At 43.7% G+C, this 20,942-nt stretch overlaps 1 protein-coding gene across 3 annotated transcripts in view; it reads left to right on the top strand.

Annotated features, from left to right (window-relative positions):
* UBN1 (ubinuclein 1) overlaps window positions 1–20,942 on the top strand; it is a 39,495-nt gene that overhangs the window by 10,474 nt on the left and 8,079 nt on the right. For all 3 annotated transcript variants that reach the window (XM_045460837.1, XM_045460836.1, XM_045460838.1), the window contains exons 5-14: window positions 113–247; window positions 961–1,064; window positions 1,778–2,216; window positions 8,557–8,627; window positions 10,100–10,229; window positions 10,397–10,515; window positions 10,787–10,915; window positions 11,101–11,247; window positions 19,604–19,654; window positions 19,749–19,791. In XM_045460837.1, coding sequence (XP_045316793.1) covers window positions 113–247; window positions 961–1,064; window positions 1,778–2,216; window positions 8,557–8,627; window positions 10,100–10,229; window positions 10,397–10,515; window positions 10,787–10,915; window positions 11,101–11,247; window positions 19,604–19,654; window positions 19,749–19,791 — 1,368 coding nt within the window. The remainder of the gene's footprint in view (window positions 1–112; window positions 248–960; window positions 1,065–1,777; window positions 2,217–8,556; window positions 8,628–10,099; window positions 10,230–10,396; window positions 10,516–10,786; window positions 10,916–11,100; window positions 11,248–19,603; window positions 19,655–19,748; window positions 19,792–20,942) is intronic.

Below are 20,942 nucleotides of genomic sequence, written 5' to 3'. Positions count from 1 at the left end.
TCTGAAACGTGACAGAACACCACAGTCGTACCTGCTCTGTCAAGACCCACTCTGCACCTTTGGACTTGAGTACCAGAACGTGTAGCTGACCATTTGTTTTCTCCCCCTTCAGTATGATGAGCTTGTTCCTGCTTCTTTGACTACAAAGTATGGAGGATTTTACATTAACTCGGGAACCCTGCAATTTAGACAGGCATCAGAATCTGAAGACGACTTCATTAAAGAAAAGAAGAAAAAATCTCCAAAGGTTAGAACAATACATGATTTTGGATTTTGGAATTGCTTTTTTCTACATGACTTTATAAGATCAGTAGGTGACTTACCAGAACATGTGCTGGTTTAGGTTGGCTCAGGAGATTGGTGGAAAGGCTTGAGCCGTGCCAAGGCCGACAGGTCACTTCTCATACCTGTAGTTGGGCAAGGTGCTGTGAACCTGGAGCTGTCTGTGCCTGTGTCCCAGCGGGCTCAGCAGCGATTCATTTCTCAAGGTGGTTTTAGGACAGGGACTAGGGCAGTGAAGAGTGTGGAGTGAGGGGAATTTGTACCAGCCTTGCTGTGTCTCTTCTGTGGACATGTAGAGGACTTCAGTTCCCAGGGCTGTCACCCCGACAAAACAAGTGAGCCTTAAGATAAGTTTATTTTGAAATCTACCTACCACTGCTTGTGTGTTTACAACAAGATGTAGGGCCTGCATACACCTTACTTGAAGTAGAAAAGTTTCAGGCTACAGAATGGCCTCTTGCCTCAGCCCTGGGTGCTTCCAGGAGACACTGTCAGTGGGAATGCTGTGTTGACCTGCTGCAGGTCTGTGGTCCAGGGACTGGTCTGAAAGCTGTTGCTCTTGAAGGAGGTGAGGCAGCTCTCAGGATGAACCCCGGGCGGAGCAAGGCCAGTGCTGTGTAGTGCACTTGCTCCCTGAGTTAGGGAGCCGTGTAACTGTGCCTTGTCTTTAATTCTCAGAAGCGGAAGTTGAAGGAAGGTGGTGAGAAGATAAAGAAGAAGAAAAAAGATGACACTTATGACAAGGAGAAGAAATCGAAAAAGTCCAAGTTTTCCAAAGCCGGGTGAGAGGCAGCAGCTTCTTTGCTAGGACGAAATCTGAACTGTTAGGGCAGGACACCTGGGAGCTGACGTGCCCTCCTCCTCACAGCTTCAGAAGAGGCAGCAGGGCTTGGCCTTCCGTTCCCCGTCATGCCTCCCACAGTGCCACCGTGGGCAGTCAGTGCTCTCACATCTCTGTGTGTCAGACATCGGAGTTCGCTCTGTCCCTTTGTCGGTGTTGGCAGCTATTTCTGTCACTGTGTGACTGCTGATGTTTCTTGTTCTCTTGGGCACCCCTCCTCTGCCCCAGTTCTCCTTCTGTCTCTGCCACTTCCCTTGTCTTCTTTGGTCCTGCTTTCTTCACCTCACTCGGTCTCACCCCAGCTGCCCTTCAAGTTGCTGCTGTTCTCCGCTGCTCCTGCTTTTTCCCTTTAAATATTTTTCTTGCCCCCCACCACTTTTTTGCAACCTTTTATTTCAGCCTGGCAGTGGTTTTTAAAAACACATCGGATATTTAGCATTCTGTGACATTGTTCTGCTAACCTGTATTAAATCTCAAGCTTTGGTCCCAGCAAGAAGGAGCTCCATATGCCAAGAGGAGGGAGGAGGACTAACAGGGTGGCCCTGTGACTGAGGTTCCTGGAGACAGTTGCGCTGGGAGCAGGGGCAGTCTCTCGTGAATTTCCCTGTTGAGGTGTGCTGCAGCTTTCGTAACCAACTTCTTCCTTGCTTGCAGCTTCACAGCCCTCAATGCCAGTAAGGAGAAGAAGAAAAAGAAATATTCTGGGGCTTTGAGCGTTAAAGAGATGTTAAAGAAATTTCAGAAGGAGAAAGAAGCTCAGAGAAAGAGGGATGAAGACCATAAGCCCGTAGCAGTCTCGTCGGCGGAAGCTCAGGGCCTGCGGGAATTGGAGGGCACCTCTGACCCCTTGCTCTCGCTCTTCGGCTCCACTTCTGACAACGACTTGCTCCAGGCGGCCACTGCCATGGACTCGCTGACTGATTTGGACTTGGAGCAGCTGCTCAGTGAGTCTCCAGAAGGAAGCCCTTTCCGTGATATGGATGATGAGAGCGATTCCCTTGGGGTGGGACTGGACCAGGAATTCAGGCAGCCCTCTTCCCTCCCCGAAGGCCTGCCCGCGCCCCTGGAGAAGCGCGTTAAGGAGCTGGCTCAGGTATGGTGACACAGAATGGCCGGGCTTTCCTGGAAGCAGTTTGGGCAGATTGACACTGGTTCTGCACCACATGAAGCTCACTGCCCAGAGCAACCCTTAGTGAGTTGGCAGTTTCGGTGTAAGCTTTTCCAAGCTCTCTTCTCCCGAGTGAGGAAACTGTGTAAGCTCTGACCATCAGGCATCATTTTTAGGGCTTTCATGGTTCTTTCACTCACGAAAAAAAAAATCTTTCTCCTAGGGGAATTTCTTTCCATTTCCTGCCTGTCCGTTCCTTCCTCACAAATGTCTTTCCTTTGGTGCAGTAGACACTAATGTTGGCAGCAGGCAGCTGAGGCACAGATCTGTCATTTTAGTAATTAGGTTTTGAAAAGTCACAAAAGTTTGCAAGTGTATGTTAAACCTAGGGTATGTGCTTAATTGCCACTGGGTTTCGGTTGCTCCCTGGACTTGCCCATCATTATTGTTAGGTAGCGATCACAGGGCTACCTAATGAACGAGAAGGAGCTGAACCTTCATACTGTCTATGAACCGTTAAGAACAACAACGGTCTTTGGGCTATAGCAGCCCTTGGCAATTGGGAATTGATTTCTAGAGTGTTAAGAATTGTCAGTTCAGTTGTGTATTACTGACTATGAACCAAACATAGATCATTAGTTATGATGACTCGTAGTTAAGGAACATTTTACTTTGGGCATCCTGACTTATAATGCAACTGGTGGTATCAGACTCTAGCTTAAGTATTAAACTAGTGGTTCTCATAGCATTTCAGTATTACTCTTCTGTGTAATATCCCTTGTGTTTTATGGCAGGGTAAAATGTTAACCACTGGTACAATGATTTCTTGTTTTGAAAAAGTTTTTTAGCACAACAGATGAAGTAAATCAAATGTCTTACTCAGATCCCTAGTTCTTCCTCATTCACCTGTGTGCAGTGTTCTCTCTGAATGTGATGATTTAAATGAATTGTGTCATGTCAGTGTTTCAGAGAATATCTGAATATAGGACGTGTAGGTGGAAGTAGTCGAATCTGAACTTGGCATGTTTGAGCATACTGTTCTGTGTTTGCTCTCAGAATTTATGTTTAAAAAAATTACTCTTGGTCATTCTCAGTCCTCCGGTTTGTAATCTAATTCTTTTGTAGCTTCTGAAAGTCTTGTTAAGTAAGTTGAGTGAGGTATAAGCGGCAGTAGCCAGTCGTGTTTTTAGAGAAAAGTCAAAAACATTCTTGGATGTGCCCCTCCACCCACCATAGGTAGTGTTCTAGTCTGATAACTTAGACTGATTATATTGCTTTCTTGGAAAAAGATGGACAAACTCCATGGAAACAAAATGGCTTAATATGAAGCACCATTGGGTTGTGATTCAAGAAAGCCTCACTTTCTGGAGTCCATTGGATGGACCCTGAGCAAGCTGTCCTTCCTCAGTGACTGCCAAGTTCTCTCTTGGGACAGTGGAGACAGGGTTCTGGACCCTATAGATACGGTAGGCTTGGTTGGGTTTTGGTGGGGAGGTGGTGACCAGGACAAATTGACATACTGAAAATGAGCATTCATATGTGGGATTGATACTTAAGTCATCACCTAGCTCTTCTACTATAAGAGCGTTAAGAACCTTTGGGAAATGGGATAGAAAATGGGGATTACCCATCATTCTGCCAATCTGAAAATTATTCTCAATTTGCATATTCCTTTCTAGCCTCTGTGTATATGTTTTTATGCAGTTGTAATTATAGTTGTGAATAATTGTTTCCTGCTTTCTTCACTTAATAAATATTATTATAAAGCCCTCATTACTTTTGATGGTTGCATGAAAAAGAAGGCTTATTTTTAGAAAGTTACTTAGTGCCATTCCAGAGGACCCCCAGATGGTCCATTCTCACCAGGGTCCTGTACTCGGGCACTTGAAGCCTCCTACATGTGTGCTGAGTGCTCTAAACCCAGACCTCACTGAGACTCTGCTGGGAAAGCTATTCCTCCCAGGGAGAAAATGCCTATGTACACAAAAATTGCATATAATTTCAAAAGCCATCCATGGATATTTGGATCCTTAATAAGGAGCCCTGTCCTCAATCTTGAACTGGACATTGCGTTTTTAAATTTACATTGAACTTGATATACATAACTGTAACATTAGTAGTGTTACGTGTTCTCGCTTTATTTTTCACTCCCCTTGTTATCTTCTTTCCTCATCTTTATTTTTATAAGATTATTTAGTTTTAAATTTTTGGCCTTAGATGAAACATGTATCACTTTCTACTGTTAACCTAAAAAATACTGCCCCAAAATTTAGGGCTTCAAAGAGCATTTCATTTCTCCTGACTCTGGGTGCCTGGGTGGTTCCTCTTCTGGTCCTACCTGGCTCACTCTTGTGGCTCCATTCAGCTGACAAGTTGGCCGGGTGCTGGGACGGCTGGGGTGGCCGAGGTGGCCAGGACATCCGGCCTGTCCCTCCTTATAGTCTTTCATCCTGGGTTTCTTCAGAGCATGGCAGTTTCAGGGTGACATTTCAAGAGAATGAAATTGGAAGCTGCAAGGCCCGTGAGATCTAGCCATAGAAATTCTGTGTTCACATCACTTCTCCCGTCTAATGGTTACGCAAGTCAACAAACTAGGTTGGAGGGTTGGGAAGTTAGAGGCCATCTCCTTGTGGCAGAATGCATATCCTGGGAGAGAAGTGGTGTGGGATCCTGTTTGTCACCTACCACGGTCCTATAAGCAGATCCTAATCTGGTATGTATCCATCCCTTAGGGAATAATCTTTACCCTGAGAAGGAAAAATTAGACTTTTAAGTTTATTTTTGAGAGAGAGCACGCATGTGCGCAGTGCACACCTGTGTGGAGGAGGGTGGAGAGAGACAGAATCCCTAGTGGGCTCCGCGCTGTGGGGCCTCAGACTCACTAACTGTGAGATCACGACCTGAGCTGAAATCAAGTGTCGGATGCTTAATTGACTGAACCACCCATGCTCCCCGCCCCCCTTTTTTAAAGTTTATTTATTTTTGAGAGAGGGTAGATTTACTTTCTAACTAGATGTGATGCTCGAAACTTTGAAAAAATATATTTGAAAACTTAACTATATTAAAGAGGTACCCCAAGAAGGCCGCCCTGGTGGATGCCCAAGCAATGTTCACTGTGTTCACTATTTAGCCTGTTTTTCATTTCCTGTTTCTTTGTACTATACGCTCTTATGGCCCCAAAGAATCCAGTGATTTGATCTGATGGCTTTACCTTGTCTTCACTGAATAGGCCTTGATTGTGCCTTTTGTCTTGGTTGTTGGAAAGTTCACGTGTGTTGCCCCCTCAGGTTACTGTCTTGATGTAGTCTGGCAGCTACTCAGCCTGGTCCAGACAGATGAGCAGCTCTATTGACTAAAGCATAAACTGGGAACAATACTGAGAAAAGGAAAACAGAGACCTCATGTCCGTCACCCTTCTACTCTACCTGCTCACAGCTTACTCTGTTATAGACTTAGAACCCCTGCCTCACAAATCAAGGCAGACCTGGATCCAAGGAGAAAAGGGTAGGAAAAAACCTAACCTGTTTTGTCTTTTTTAAAAAGAAAATCATGCCAGCAAAAACAGGTACAGTATATAAGGCTCTGACCTAGGTGCTGAGAGGCTGTAAGTGACTTTTCTTATAATTAAAACAGCTCATTAAAAGGCTTTTGGAACTATTGTAAAATAGCATGACTGGACTGTTTCCATTTAATTTCATTTCTTAGTTAATCTAGGATTGATGGATTGAAACAACTCCTTAAGCAAGGGTATCTCTTCTTAGGGTTGAGGAACCTCACTTATTTCTGGAAGAGTATCAGATATAAATCCAGTTGTTCTTGTAGTTGGATTTATTTAAAAATACAGCCCTTGACTAATTACCTTCAGTATAAAACCAGACCCTCAGAGATATTATCTACACAATTGAAAAGGCATTGGAACAATATCTTAAAAATTATATAGCCAGAAAACCTCCAACATACTGAAGAACTGGCTGATAATCTACAAGTAAAATTTGAATGTAAACTGAAGCAGTTGATAGGTCTGCCAAATGGTGGGGCATTTGAAATACATGTTACATTGATTAGATTGAATGAATACGAAAGTGCTTCTGGATCTTAGAAGTAGCAGTTTGTAAGCTTAAACAAAAGAATGACTCCTGTTTACTTTCTCTCAAACTAACATCATACTCTCAGTATATTAGAAGTGCCAAGACTTCTGAATACTTATGAAAATGTAAGAAATCGTCAGGTGAATGGATTAAAAGTTGCAGCCTTTCTTTCTTTGATTTCCATCCATCCATTTCACCCCCTTTCATCCTGGGCCTTTGCATTTCCCTCCCTCCAGGGGTTTGCAGAGGCTTGAGTTTTGTGTATTCTCTGCAGGTTCTGTTTGTTGGTACCAAACTTTTTTCCTCTGGTTGCATTCTTTGAGTAATACCTGTTTGTTCCTTCATCTATGCACTTAGGCGACATTTACTAAGCTCTTTACGTAATAGGCAGCTGTGGGAAATATATTGACAAATAAGATTCAGTTCTTGTTCTCCATAAGCTTGTTCTCTGTAAGTGGACCAGTAGACATGTAAACAGGTGGCTGTAGGACAGAGCAGAATGAGGTAAGCTCTGTGATATTTGTGTGGCCAAGCAGATGGTCAGGTGGACAGCCAGACTTGAGGTAAGAAACAAGCTCCTTGGGTATATAGGAATCAGACTGGAAACCATAGGTTTGGCCTGGCGCAGTGGAGAGATGGCCTTACAGGAAGCCCAGGCATAGGGCTGAGGTGGAACAAGGGGTTGTTGAATTGTTGGATGGTGGGGACCCCCTGGAATGTAGTGGAGAATGGGGACCATAAATGCCACATAAAGGAGTTTGGGTTTGATTCTGGGCTTGGAGAGAACTACCTAAGGGTTTAAAGAAAGGAGTGGAAGGATTTCAGGAGGATGGAGTGTAGTTATTAGAAGTGGGGAACACAGGAGGAGGAGCAGAAACTGGTGAGTTTGGTTTTGGGTAAGTTGTGTGTCCATACCAGCAGATCATCCGTTGACAGAAGTAATTGGAAATTCTAATCCAGAGCTTAGAAAAAAGGGTTTAGAGCTAGAGTGTTAGATTTGAGAGATCTACATGGGTTATGTGTTATTTTGAAGCTATGAAGGTGTAGAAGGTATTGGGAGAAGGTAGTTTTAGATAGAATCTTGGACTCCATCTATTATTAAGGAGAGCTAATGACAGAGAGGGAGCAGCCAGAGGTAGGAATGGGTTGCAGAGGATACAATGAGGGGAAGGCACGTGAGGGGACAGGAAGGTGGAGGGTAGTTCTCAGTGCCTGTAGTCTCAGAGGTGTTGATCAGGGTTGATCGTTTGCTGTAAGACGAGAATCTCACTGCCTTTGTTTGCCATCATTATTCTAGATCAAGCCTGATTTTAGATATTTTATTTTACCTAAAGCCTTTGGACCAGCAACTCTTGGGTTTAGGTCAGTGGTTTTCAATCCCCTCTGCACATTAGAGTTACCAGGGTTACTTTCAAAGAGTGCGCATTCCTGGGCCTCATCCCCAGAGATTGTGATGCGATCTGGACCAAAGGTCTAGGGTGGGGAAAACTGCCAGGTAATTCCAATATGCAGCCAGATGTGAGAATCTATGGTTCAGACTTTTGCTGTGATTGCTTTCCTGACTTGTGCACTTAGTGCCCTGGCGGCCTGTCGTGGCTCACACGCAGGGTGCGTACTGTGTTCTCGTGGGAAGCAAAAGACTGTATAGGAGCCTGCTATGTCTTGTGTCAACAGGTAGGAAGGTGTGTTAGTGGTTAAGATGGTCTGGTAATAGAGTTTGTGATAAACTGTTAAGTGGATTGTGAGTTTCCCAAGAATTGCAGTGTCCTTAAATGCTAAAGTAGCACATTGTTATTATTCAGGGGTGAGGGGAATAAAGGTTTCCTAACCTTGCAGGTTTGTTGCAGTTATGATTGTTTTTGTACTGTGGAAGTATGGAAATTCCATCTCACAGTTGAGGTGATAGGGTGCTGGTCACAGGAGGTAACCAGCTGGTTGAATCAAATGCGTGATGATTGCTTTGACTCTGTATGATTGGCTTTGCTGTGACTGCTGTTTCGAGTTCTGGAAGAATGGACAGTCCATAGATGCTTCAGCAGCATTTGAAAAAAGCTGGATATACCAATTTGGGAGCATAGGGTGATCGTAGGTGAACTTAATCTGGGATTAGGGCTGAGTGAGGATTTTATCGAATCGGCAGGTGTTCTGTAGGGAAGGACTGGCCTTGTGCCTGTGGGTGAGTGTGTGGTTGTTTGAGGAAAGTGCACTAACAGATGTTACTGTCTGCTGTGAACCAGGCTGCCAGAGCTGCTGAAGGAGAGAGCAGACAGAAGTTCTTCACCCAGGATGTTAATGGCACCCTCCTAGAGTGAGTATCTTTTGTTTCCATGTGTCTGCTGCTACCATGCCTGGGTTGTGCAGGCCAGGGAAATGGGTGTGAATGGAACTGCCTAAAGATGACTGCTTCTGAGAGAAAAAAACAGTGATTATTTTCCTTTAGTTTATTTATTTATTTTTAAGTTTACTTATATGTATTTTGAGAGAGAGAGGGAGAGCACAAGCCAGGAAGGGGCAGAGAGGGAGAGAATCCCAAGCAGACTCCGCATTGTCGGCGCAGAGCCCGATGTGGGGCTTGAACCCACGAGCTGTGAGGTTATGACCTGAGCCGAAATCGAGAGTCAGACGCTCACCCGGCTGAGCTATCCAGGCGCCCGTATTCTTTTTTTTTTTTTTTAAAGGGGGTTGTTTACACCAATATCTGTTCCCAGGAAATGGTAGGTCTTACTAACCTTAAGCAGCAGGTATTAATAGAACACTGTATATAATGATCATGGGCAGTTGGAATAGGATTTCTTGGCAAGTATAAGATGAGAGAGAAAGTGTTGCTTGCTTGTGCAGAAAAGTAAGAGGTAATTTGGTATAGTCTCAGGAGCCTGCTCTCCTGGGGTCAATCTCCTCTCCCAAGGCCAGGGTATGTACATATCATCCCATGACACTTCTCCCGCATGCCTGATCCTCTGAAATATTGCACTGTATGAATTGGATTAAAAAAGCAGAAAAACCACACATATAAGTCCAAGCCAGGTTCTTGGTATCAGGTCCTCCAGCCTTGCCAGCTTCTCTCTCTGTTGCATTATGTAGGAGAGGAAGCTTGTTGCTTAACAACTGAGGATTTTACACATGCAAGAACAGTTGTCAAGACTTGGGAATATTCTAGCAAATGAGCAGGATTGGGATTGGCCTCTTGGGTCAGAAAGCCTGGGCTGTAGAGAGCACCTGAGGGTCAGCATACATGAGAAATTTGTGTGAACGGTAGCCTGCTGGAGCATGCCACGTAAAGAGAGCTTGAGGGATTGAAGACAAATATTTTTTCTGCTGATCTAGATGGGGACAGTGGGAGGGGTGAGGACTTCCCTGACTTCCTAATCAGGGATAGAACTGGGAAAAAAGGAAATGCTGTTGGAAAGTATTTCCTGGCCACACCAAGTAACTCAATCACTTTCCATTTTGAAAGCTCTTAAGTTCTTGTTGTTTGTGATATTTAGTACTTCCGAGCTTGTTCTCTCGGGTTCTGTTTTCCTGACTACCTTTGACTTGGTCTTGTCTTTGACCTCAGGGTTTTGTCCCTCTTTACCTAACCGAGTTCATCAGGTGTGGAAGTTCTGATTTGGTGACTACTGGAGATCTGTTGCACTGGTCACTTAGTTACATTGTGTGACTGATGACATAAGGTTTGACCTGTTCTTGGCTCTTAGTTTTCCTCTCTGTGGTAGGGTGACCTAATGATGAGACAAGCTCCAGTGAGCTGTGGACCCTTGATGACTCTGTTCTGTTCTTCAGCATAGAGGTGCAAACTCGGGAGCTGAGTAGCCAAATCCGTTCTGGGGTATATGCCTATCTTGCTTCATTCCTGCCCTGCAGCAAGGACACCCTGGTTAAACGTGCTCGGAAACTTCACCTCTATGAACAGGTGGGTGACTTTGGAGTGGAGCCCCTTGGCTTTAGGGCCCAGCAGAGAGGGTAACTGAGTCTTCACAGATGCCACCTCTGCTGTTGTAGTGCCCTTGTGCAATAGTGTGTCCTCAGTATAAGAAGTGATACAAAAACCAGTCTTACACTACGTTCTGTTTTCTGCAGGGGGGGCGTCTAAAGGAGCCTCTCCAGAAGCTTAAGGAGGCCATTGGAAGGGCAATGCCAGAGCAGATGGCCAAGTACCAGGATGAGTGCCAGGCACACACACAAGCCAAGGTCGCCAAGTAAGTGTGTTCCATCGCTCTCACGGGACATCATCCTCTTGACTTTTCTCTTTCTTGTGTGTGTGTGTGTGTGTGTGTGTGTGTGTGTGTGTGTGTGTTTTCATTATTACATTTGTGAATGAGACTCTTGGCTCTTCTGCAGCATTTGCACCTTTTCTTAGAAGCCCGGGGTCGGGATGGGCAAGTCGGGGAGGGAGGTGGTGGGTGGGAGAAAGTAGTTCTTTTGTGGCCGTGACCCTTAGGGTCCCACTGATTTCTTTCCATGCTATAGGATGCTGGAAGAGGAGAAGGACAAGGAGCAGAGGGAGCGGATTTGCTCTGATGAGGAAGAAGATGAAGAAAAGGGGGGCAGGAGGATAATGGGACCCCGGAAGAAATTCCAATGGAATGATGAAATCAGGTGTGCCCAAACTGGGACCTTGCCTCATTGGAGGGTTTGTGGGGCCAGTGTCTGAGCATGTTCCCGTGTTTCTAATGAAGGTTAGAATCATTTACTTTAATCAGGGCTGCTGAAAGCACATAATTGAAACCTTGAAAGAAGGATTTGGGGTAGTTTGAAGTTTCTGACTTCTGCTTACTCCTCAGGGAGCTGCTCTGCCACGTGGTGAAGATAAAACTGGAGACCTACGATCTGGAGAGGAACAATAAGACTCAGTCTTGGGAGGACTATGTGAAGGCCTTTCTGGATGCTGAGGTCAAACCTCTCTGGCCCAAAGGCTGGATGCAGGCCAGGTGAGGGCCATGAGCAGCCAGTATGGTCAGTGTGGTGATGAGGTGGAGTGTTTTTGCCTTAAAGACATATATGAGTGCTTCTGTTGTGCCAGGCCAACACGGTCCCTTCCCTCAGGGAGTCCCTGTCTAGCTGACTCAGCTCTGTTCCCACTAGAGGAGTTGGGGACCATACTGGTTGCTGTGAATGGCTCTTACTCTTCCCTTGGAGAGCAAAGTTACCTGTGGGGTTTTGGCTTTGTTATTCTTTGTCACATTTCAGTTTGGAGTTGGCTGCATGTTCTTCCCACGTCACTGTGCTCTTACCTGTTTTGAGATATTGGCTCTTGGTAGAAGTAGAGAAGTAGATTCATCTTGGAGACATGTTCCCGTTCTGAACAGAAGTCTCATTTGCAAGGAACAGGGCTGGCTGATTATTGGAGTTAAGTGCTGAACTTCTGTGTTCTATAGCTTCCCATGAAAATGGACTCAGCAATACTTGGACAGGAAAGTTAGCTGGAGCTAGTGCTCTGTTCTTTTTTTTTTAATGGGAGAAAATACACTTTACATAAAATTCACCATCTTAACCATTTTTAGGTGCACAGTGCGGTGGTTTTAAATACGTTCACATTGTTTTTGCAGCCATCACTATCCATCTCCATAACTCTTTTCATCTTATAAAACTGAAAACTCTGTACCCATTGAACAATAACTCTGCATTTCGCGCCCCCCCCCCGCCCAGATTCTGTGACCATCATTCTACTCTCTATGATTTAAAAAACAATTTTTTTTAATGTTTTTATTTATTTTTGAGACAGAGACAGTGCATGAGCAGGGGAGGGGCAGAGAGAGAGGGAGACACAGAATCTGAAGCAGGCTCCAGGCTCTGAGCGGTCAGCACAGACTCACGGACTGTGAGATCATGACCTGAGCTGAAGTTGGATGCTTAAATGGCTGAGCCACCCAGGTGCCCCAACTTTCTGTCTATGATTTTGACTACTACGAGTACGTCCTATAAGTGCAGTCATACAAAATTTGTCTTTCTGTAACTGGCTTATTTCACTTAGTATAGTATTTCCACGAATTTGTTTGTATTACACATTACAGAATTTCTTTCCTTTTTAAGGCAGAATAAAATTCCATTGTATGTATAGATCACATTTTACTTATCCATTCATCCTAAGCTGATACTTAGGTTGCTTCCATGTTTTAGCTATTGTGAGCTATGCTATTATGAACTAGAGTGTACAAATATCTCTTCGACACCCTGCTCTCAGTTCTTCTGTGTATACGCCAAGAAGTGGAGTTGCTGGATCACATGGTAATTGTGTGTTTAATTTTGTCATTAATGTTAATTTATTTGAGAGAGTGTGAGTAGGGAAGGGGCAGAGAGAGAGAGGAAGAGAGAGAAAGTCTCAAGCATGCTCTGTGCTGCTGGTGGAGAACCCGACATGGGGCTCGAACCAACTAACCGCGAGATCATGACCTGAGCTGAAATCAAGAGTTGGACTCTTTTTTTTTTTTTTTCCAACGTTTATTTATTTTTGGGACAGAGAGAGACAGAGCATGAACGGGGGAGGGGCAGAGAGAGAGGGAGACACAGAATCGGAAACAGGCTCCAGGCTCTGAGCCATCAGCCCAGAGCCTGACGCGGGGCTCCAACTCACGGACCGCGAGATCGTGACCTGGCTGAAGTCGGACGCTTAACCGACTGCGCCACCCAGGCGCCCCAAGAGTTGGACTCTTAACCAACTGAGCCGCCCAGGTGCCCTTGTATGTTTAATTTTTGAGGAACCATCAATGTTTTCTATAGTGGTTTTATCATTTTGTATTTCCACCATTAGTTCATAGATGTTCCAATTTGTCTACATCCTTCCCAATACTTGACGTTTTCTGGGTTTTTGATAGTAGCCATTGTAATGGATGTGATGTGGTATCTCCCTATATATTTGATTTGAGTTTTCCTGGTGATTGGTGATGTTGAGCATCATTTAATATATAATATTGGGCCATTTATATATCTTTTTTTAAGAGAAATGTTTAAGTCTTTCGCCCATTTTTTAATCAGGTTCTTTTATTGTTTTAGGAGTTCTTTTTGTATTCTGAATATTAATCCCTTAACAGATGTGATTTCCAAATATTTTCTCTTATTTTGTGAGTTGCCGTTTTACTCTGTGGATAGTATCTTTTGATGCACACAAAAAAATTTTTTAATGTTTATTTGCTTATTTTGAGAGAGTGTGAGTGGGGGAGAGGAGCAGAAGGGGGGGGGTGAGAGAGAGAGAGAGAGCGCGAGAGAGAGAGAGAGAGAGAAAATGAATCCCAAGCAGGAGTCACACTCATTGTGGAGCCCAATGTGGGGCTCGGTCTCAGAACCGTGATATCATGACCTGAGTGGAAGTCAAGAGTCAGATGCTCAACCGACTGAGCCACCCAGATGCTCCTCAGTATGCAAATTTTTTAAATTTAATGAAGTCCAATTTGTCTACTTTTTGTTGCTTGTGTCTTTGATATCATATGTAAGATACCATTGTCAGATCCAGGGTCATGAAGCTGAGTTAATTTATGTATATGGTGTTAAGGGTCCAACTTCATTTTTTTTTTTTGCATGTGGATGTCCAGCTTTTTCAGCACCATCTGTTGAAAAGGTTGTGCTTCCCTCATCGGTCTTTGCACCTTTGTTGAAAAATCATTTGACCGTATATGTGAGGGCTTATTTCTGGGCTCTCTGTTCTCTTCCATTGGTTCATGTGTCTGCTTTTATGCCAGTTGCACACTGTTTGGATTACTGTAGCTTTGTAGTAAGTTTTGAAATCAAGAAATGTGATTCTCCAGCTTTATTCTTTTTCAAGATTATTTTGACTGTGCAGGGTCCTTTGAAATTCCCTATAAATTTTAGGATGGGTTTTTCTACTTCTGCAAAAAACAGTCATTGGGATTTTGCTAGGGATTGCATTGAATCTGTAGATTGCTTTGGGTAGTATTGATATTTTAGTAATATTAAGTCCAATCCATGGTGGGATGTGTTTCCATTTATTTCTGTCTTTAATTTCTTTAGCAATATTTTGTCATTTTCATTGTGCAAGTCTCTTACATGCCTAGTGAGGTTAATTCTTGGTTTTTGTTTTATTTTCGGATGCTGTTGTGAATGGAATTATTTTTGTAATTTCTTTTTTAGATTGTTCATTTTTTGTGTACAGAAATGGAGCTGATTTTTGTGTATGTTGATTTTATATCCTACTACTTTGCAAAATTTATTCTGAAAATTTTTTGGAATCTTTAGAGTTCTCTACAGAAAAGATCATATCATCTGCAGAGATAAGCTTACTTCTTCCTTTCCAATTTGGATGCCTTTTGTTTCTCTTTCTTGCCTAACTGCTCTGGCTAGAACTCCTAGTACTATGTTGAATAGGAGTGGTGAAAGCAGGCATTCTTACCTTGTTCGTGATCTCAGAGGAAACGCTTTTAGCCTTTCACCATTGACTGTTATGTTCACTGGGGGTGGCAGCGGGGTTGGGTGGGATTTCATACATGGCTTTTATTATGTGGAGGTAGTTTTCTTCTATTCCTAGTTGAGTGTTTTTGTCATGAAAAGGTGTTGAATTTTGTCCTGCGTCTTTTCTCCATGAATTGAGATGTTCACGTGGGGCTTTATTCCTTCATTCTGTTGATGGGGCGTGTCACACTGGTCAGTTTTCGTATGTGGAACCACCCTTGCATTCCAGGTACAAATCTCACTTGGTCATGATGTATAATCTTCTTAAATCTGCTTCTGAATTCTCTTCACTAGTATTTTGTTGGGGAGTTTTGCATCGGTATTAATAGGGGATATTTGTCTGTAGTTTTCTTACAGTGTCTTTGCCCGGCTTTGGTATCAGGGTAACGCTGGCTTCATAGAATGAATTTGTATGTATTCCCTCTTCTTCAGTTTTGGAAAAGTTTGAGAAGGGTTGGTAGTGCTTAAAATACTTGGTAGAATCCACCCATGAAGCCATCAGGTCTGGGCCTTTCTTTTGTTGGGAGATTTTTGATCACAGACTCAGTCCCCTTGCTAGTTTAGATTTAGTCAGAATTTTTATTTCTTTGGGAATTACTTGGTAGGTTTTGGGTTTCTAGGAATTTGTCCATTTTAAGTAGGTAATCCAGTTTGTTGGTGTGCAGTTATTCATAGCCTCTCTTACAGTCCTTTTTATTTGTAGAATCAGTAGTAATGTCCCCACTTTCATTCCTGATTTTGGTAATTTGAGTCTCCTCTCGTTTCTTAGCCCATCGAACTAAAGATTTGTCCGTTGTGTTGATCTGATTTTTCTCTATTTATTCTCTGTTTTATTTATTTATGCTCTGATCTCCAGTGTTTGCTTCCTTCCTGTTGGCTTTAGGTATAATTTGTTCTTTTACCAGTACCTTAAGTTGTAAAGTTAGGTTGTTGATTTGGGATTTTTCTTGTTTTTAAATGTTTATAGCTGTAAGTACCCTCTTAACATCCTTTTGGGTGTGTCTGTAAGTTTTGGTATGTTGTATTTTCCTTTTCATCTGTCTTTCAAGTATTTTCTAATTTCCTTTGTGATTTTTTTCTTTGCTCCATTGACTGTTTAAAAAGTATGTTTTCTCATTTCCACAATTTTGTGAATTTGTCAGTTTTCCTTCTGTCGTTGATTTGTAGCTGTAGCCTCTTGTGGTCAGAGAAGATACTCTGTATAATGTCTATCTTTTTAAATGTCTTTAGACTTAATTTGTGGCCTCTGTCCTGGGAAGTGTGTCGTGTACACTTGAGAAGAATATGTATTCTGTTGTGGGGTAGAGTGTTCTGTGTATGTCTGTTAGATCTAGCTGGTTTATATGTTAAGTCTTCTGTTGTCTTATTTGTCTTGTTTCTAGTTGTTCTATCCATTAGTGTGAGTGGGGTACTGAAGTCTCCAACTCTTAATGTAAAATTGTCTGCTTTTCCCTCTAGTTCTGTCAGTTTTTGCCTCAGTTTCAGGAATGTTTATGAGTATTATATCTTCCTGCTGTATTGAGGTGTTTATTAGTACATAATGACCTTTTTTGTCTTGTAATGTTTCTTGATTTAAAGTCTCTCTTATCTGATGTCAGCACAGCCCTCCTTGCTCTCTCTGGTTACTCTTGGTGTGGAATATATTCTTCCACCTTTTCACCTTCAACTTGTTTTTGCCTTTGGATCTCAAGTGAGTTTCTTGTAGACAGCGTTGAGTTGTTTATCCATTCTGCTAATCTCAGTGTTTTGATTGGAAAGTTTGATCCATTCGTATTTAAAGTAATTAATGGAAGGAAGGGCTTGCTTCTATAAATTCAGTGACCTGTGAACTCTGCTCCCCTACAGTTCTGTCCTCACCCCTTTTGGTTGTTGATGTCACAAAATTACATTTTCATACATTATGTGCTCTAAAACATAAGCTGATAATTCTTAGAGATACATTAGTGTGTTAAATTAGGTAGAAAACAAGATTTGGAGTTACAAACCAAAGTGATAGTAATGCTAGCTTTTATACTAATAATTACTTTTTTTCCTTAAAGTTTTAGTCTCTTAAGTCATGTAGAAAATAAAAAGCACAGTGACAAACCATTTTCATGAGAATACTAGCTGTTATAATTGCCCTTGTATTTCCATTTCTGAGATCCTTATTTCTTTGCATGGCTCTGAACTACTGTTGGTTGTTCTTTTATTTGACCTCACAGGGCGCCCTGGAGCATTTCCTTCAGGGCAGTTTAGTGCTCACGATTTTCTTCAGCTCTTATTCATCTGGGAGTATCTTAATATTTCTCCCACTTTTGAAGGACAGCTTTACTGGATTTGGATTCTGGTCTGACCTTCTCTTTTAGCACTTTGATGTTTATTTTTATTTTTAAGACAATGCGAGAGACAGAGTGCAAGCAGCGGAGGGGCAGACAGAGGGAGACACAGAATCTGAAGGGGCTCCAGGCTTTGAGCTGTCAGCCCAGAGTCCGACGCGGGGCTCGAACTCACGAACCGCGAGATCATGACCTGAGCTGAAGTCGACGCTTGACCAACTGAGCCACTCAGGCGCCCCCTCTTTTAGCACTTTGAATATATTAGCTCACTATCTTCTGGACTCCCAAGTTTATGATGAGAAATCTGTTGATAATTTAAATGATGATTTACTTCTCTCTATGGGTTTTGAAGATTCTGTCTTTGTGTTTTAAAAGTTCAATTATAGGGGCGCCTGGGTGGCTTAGTCGGTTAAGTGTCAACTCTTGATTCTGGCTCACGTCGTGATCTCATGGTTCAGGACATTGAGCCCCCTCATAGGGCTCTGCACTGACATCATGGCTCTTGCTTGGGATTCTCTCTTTCCCTCTCTCTCTCTGCCCCTCCCCTGCTCATGCGCAGGCTCTCTGTCTCTCTCTCTCTCTCTCTCTCTCTCTCTCTCTCTCTCTCTCTTTCGAAATAAATAAAACTTTAGAAAAAAAAGTTCGATTATATTGCTTTGTGTGGGGTTCATCTTGGAGTTCTTCGAGCTTCTTGGATTTTTATGTTCATCTCTTTCACCAGATTTTTGGAGTTTTTAGCCAGTTTTTGTCCACTATTCTCTCTGCCCTTTGCTCCCTCTTCTTCTTCTGGGACTTGTACAGTGTGTGGTGTGCGTTCTGCTCCAAGTGATGGTGTCCCACACGTCTCCTACACCCTGTTCACTTTTCTTCAGTCTTTTTTCTCTCTGTTCCTCAGCCTTGGCGATTTCCATTGTCCTCTATTCAAATTTGTGGGTTTTTTCTTCTGCCTGCTCACATCTGTGTTTGAACATCTCCAGGGAAATTTTTGTTTCAGTTATTACACTTTAAAGCTCCAAAATCTCTTTTTGATTTCTTTTTAGGTTTTCCATCTCTTTATTTCCATTTTGTTCACACATCCTTTTTTTAATTTCTTGGGAACATCCATCACCTCACATAGTAACAATTCTTCTTTTCTTTGACGAGAACTCTTATCAACTCGGCAACTTTCAAATTTACAATTCAGTATTGGTAACTGTGGTCACTGTTCTGTTTATTGATTTTATTTTTGTGAATGTTGTGGGTGGTCTCGGTGCCAGGGAGCAGCCTGTGGTGTGAACTTTCTTCCCAGGTCTTGGCCAAACCCTTCCTTGGACTTGTATAGTCACTTTCTCATTTTTCCCCATATATGCAGTTGTTTTGAATGTTCTGGTTTTTAATGTCTGTCTCCTAAAAGTGGGAAAGTGAATAAGTGAAGCGGGGACAAAGGGTACTGGTTTTTCAAATCCCCTGGAAGTCACCTCAGCCAGAGGGGCAGGGGCGTGCAACAATGGTTGGTAGAAGGGGACAGCAGTGGCTGCCCACCTCTTTGCACCTCTGTGATGAAAAGCAGCAATTAGCAGCCGAAGCAGAGATTTCGCCGTTAGTTGAAGGACAGGGTCCTTTTTGCCTGCCCTACTTCCCGCAAGCTGCGTGCAAGCTGCTGCAGGAACATGTGTATACCTCCCTGCCGTGGGGCTGGGGTCAGGAGGCTGCATCCGTGCTAAGGGCTGAAATTGACAGCAGTTTACCCTCCAGGCCTTTCCCGTCCCCCCCCCACCCTCAGCCCCCCCATGGTAAGCCTTCAACACACTCTAGCGTTCCCAAATAGTTGCTTTAGACAGATTGTATTATTAGTGCAGTTGCTGTCCAGGAAGGTGGACAGTTTCTGGTGCTTCCTACTCCACCACCTTCCCAGAGTTCAAGTCATGGAACTTCCTCTCCTTGTCTCTGTACCTTCTTGAGGTGGAATTGCTCTTCTCTCTTTACAGATTGAATTTCTTTCTTTTCTTTCTTTTTTTTTTTTTTTTTAATGTTTATTTTTGAGAGAGCGTGTGCATATGCAGGGAAGGGGCAGAGAGAGGAAGACAAAGGATCCTAAGTGGGGTTTGTGCGCTGACAGCAGAGAGCCTGATGTGGGCCTTGAACTTACAAGCCAAGGTCACTCATGATCCATAAAGTCTGATGCTTAACCTACTGAGCCACCTAGGCATCCCTGTGAAAGTGCGTAGGGAGGGTCACAAAGAAAATTTTGTTGTGTTTTCCTGGGAAAAGACATGCTGTGGGTCACTCCACATTTGACCTTTGGAAGGGGTAAGAATCAGCAATAAGGAAAGCACTGCTGTCTCTAGGGGAAAAATCCTATGAGAAATATTGGGGCAGAGCCATAGCTTTTTTGGGTCACTCCTAGACTCTTCGCTTTTGAATGGCCAGTGCGGCTACTTTAGATTCTCTCACTAGGAATCAAGCTCACCGGTCCACTGATATTTAAGGCGTAACAGCCACTGAGTACCAGGGGTGGTAGGAAAGCTCTAGAAGAAGAGTGCCTGCTTTCAGGGAGCTTGCGCAAACCGTCCAGTGTTCTCTATTTCAGGACTCTGTTTAAGGAGAGCAGACGAGGCCATGGGCACCTGACATCAATCCTGTGAGTCCGTGTTTTCTCTTCCCAGGACTACTATTATTTTCATCTCCTTTGTGGATCTCCTCTAAACCTTTTGTGTGTTCATTCCTTTGACTAGGGCCAAGAAGAAAGTAATGGCCTCATCCAAAATCAAGATGAAGGTGAGTCAGCCTGCTCTGGTCATGTACCATTCTCCATCCTCCAGCCATGCACGTGAAACCTGTCAGTTGACCATAGCAACTCATCGAGCTTTGCTGCACTGGGAGGCAACTCTCCAGGATGGCATTCTTGAGGTTATACCAAGAGGCAGCCTGCCCCACTACAGGTGCCTGAGGTTGGCAGGGTAGAGACCTGAGCTGGGCCACATAATATCTTCCTGCCTTAGTTCTAAGAGATCATACCCACCAGGCCAGTTCCTGGGGGTGGTGGTGAGATTTAAGTGAGGTCTCCCCACCGCCCTCTGAGGAGTGAAAAGCCCCTGCAGATGCTCAGGTCTTGCAGCGTGGTGGTAGATTTTTCATGGAAGAACACTGCCAGCTAAGTGGTGAGCCTGGAGGAAGCTGGCTTTGTTGCATTTGCCTGGCAGAGATGGAGGGAAGTACAGTGGGTAGAGAGCAGAGACCGAGAACCATCTCAGGCATTGCAGAAACCTCTCAGTGTAGTAAAAATTGCTTTTGTGCCAAAATTTTTACCAGTTGCTGTGCCCTTAACACACCTAGTCCATGGGAGTAAGCTGTGCAGATTCTGTATTCCTAAGTATCTGTTGAGCTCCTTCGGTGTCTCGGACGCATGGCAGTAAGCACTCAGGATGTGCCATTAATGAGGTAGACCCTGTTCCTGTGACAGGACTTTTCCTTTGCGCCCAGCTGAAGAGACAGGTGCTAGAGAAGATCAGGGAGGAAAAGAAAGCTAATTCAAGGCAATTCTCATGCCATGCCTCATTTTCTGAGTGCAGCTGGGAGCACTCTGAGACCATGTGAGGCCAACAGGGAGAGAGCATCTCTTGCTCAAGTGTTAACACTTTTTCAGAAACAGAATAAGAGTTTCTTTGTGGATGCATGTGTACTTAACAAGAAAGCATGCTTGGTAAGCCAGTCCCAGCCAGCCAGACATGAGCCAGAGAGGGCAAAGGGGTAGCAGCATTTTCAAGTGCAAGCAGGCATGGCAGCTACTCTGCTCCTCCCCTGTTTTGTGACCGTGCAGGAAAGCCTGGGTTTTGGGGGCCTGTGGTGCTCTTACATTTGCATCCTCACCACAGGGCCAGCGTTGGCATCTTTGGACATTTCTAACCATTGGAATTTCTACTTTCCTT

This window comes from Leopardus geoffroyi, chromosome E3 (assembly GCF_018350155.1).
Source record: "Leopardus geoffroyi isolate Oge1 chromosome E3, O.geoffroyi_Oge1_pat1.0, whole genome shotgun sequence".
Lineage (NCBI taxonomy): Eukaryota > Metazoa > Chordata > Mammalia > Carnivora > Felidae > Leopardus > Leopardus geoffroyi.
Note: the sequence above shows the minus strand (reverse complement) of the source record. Positions and strands in the feature narration are given on the sequence as shown.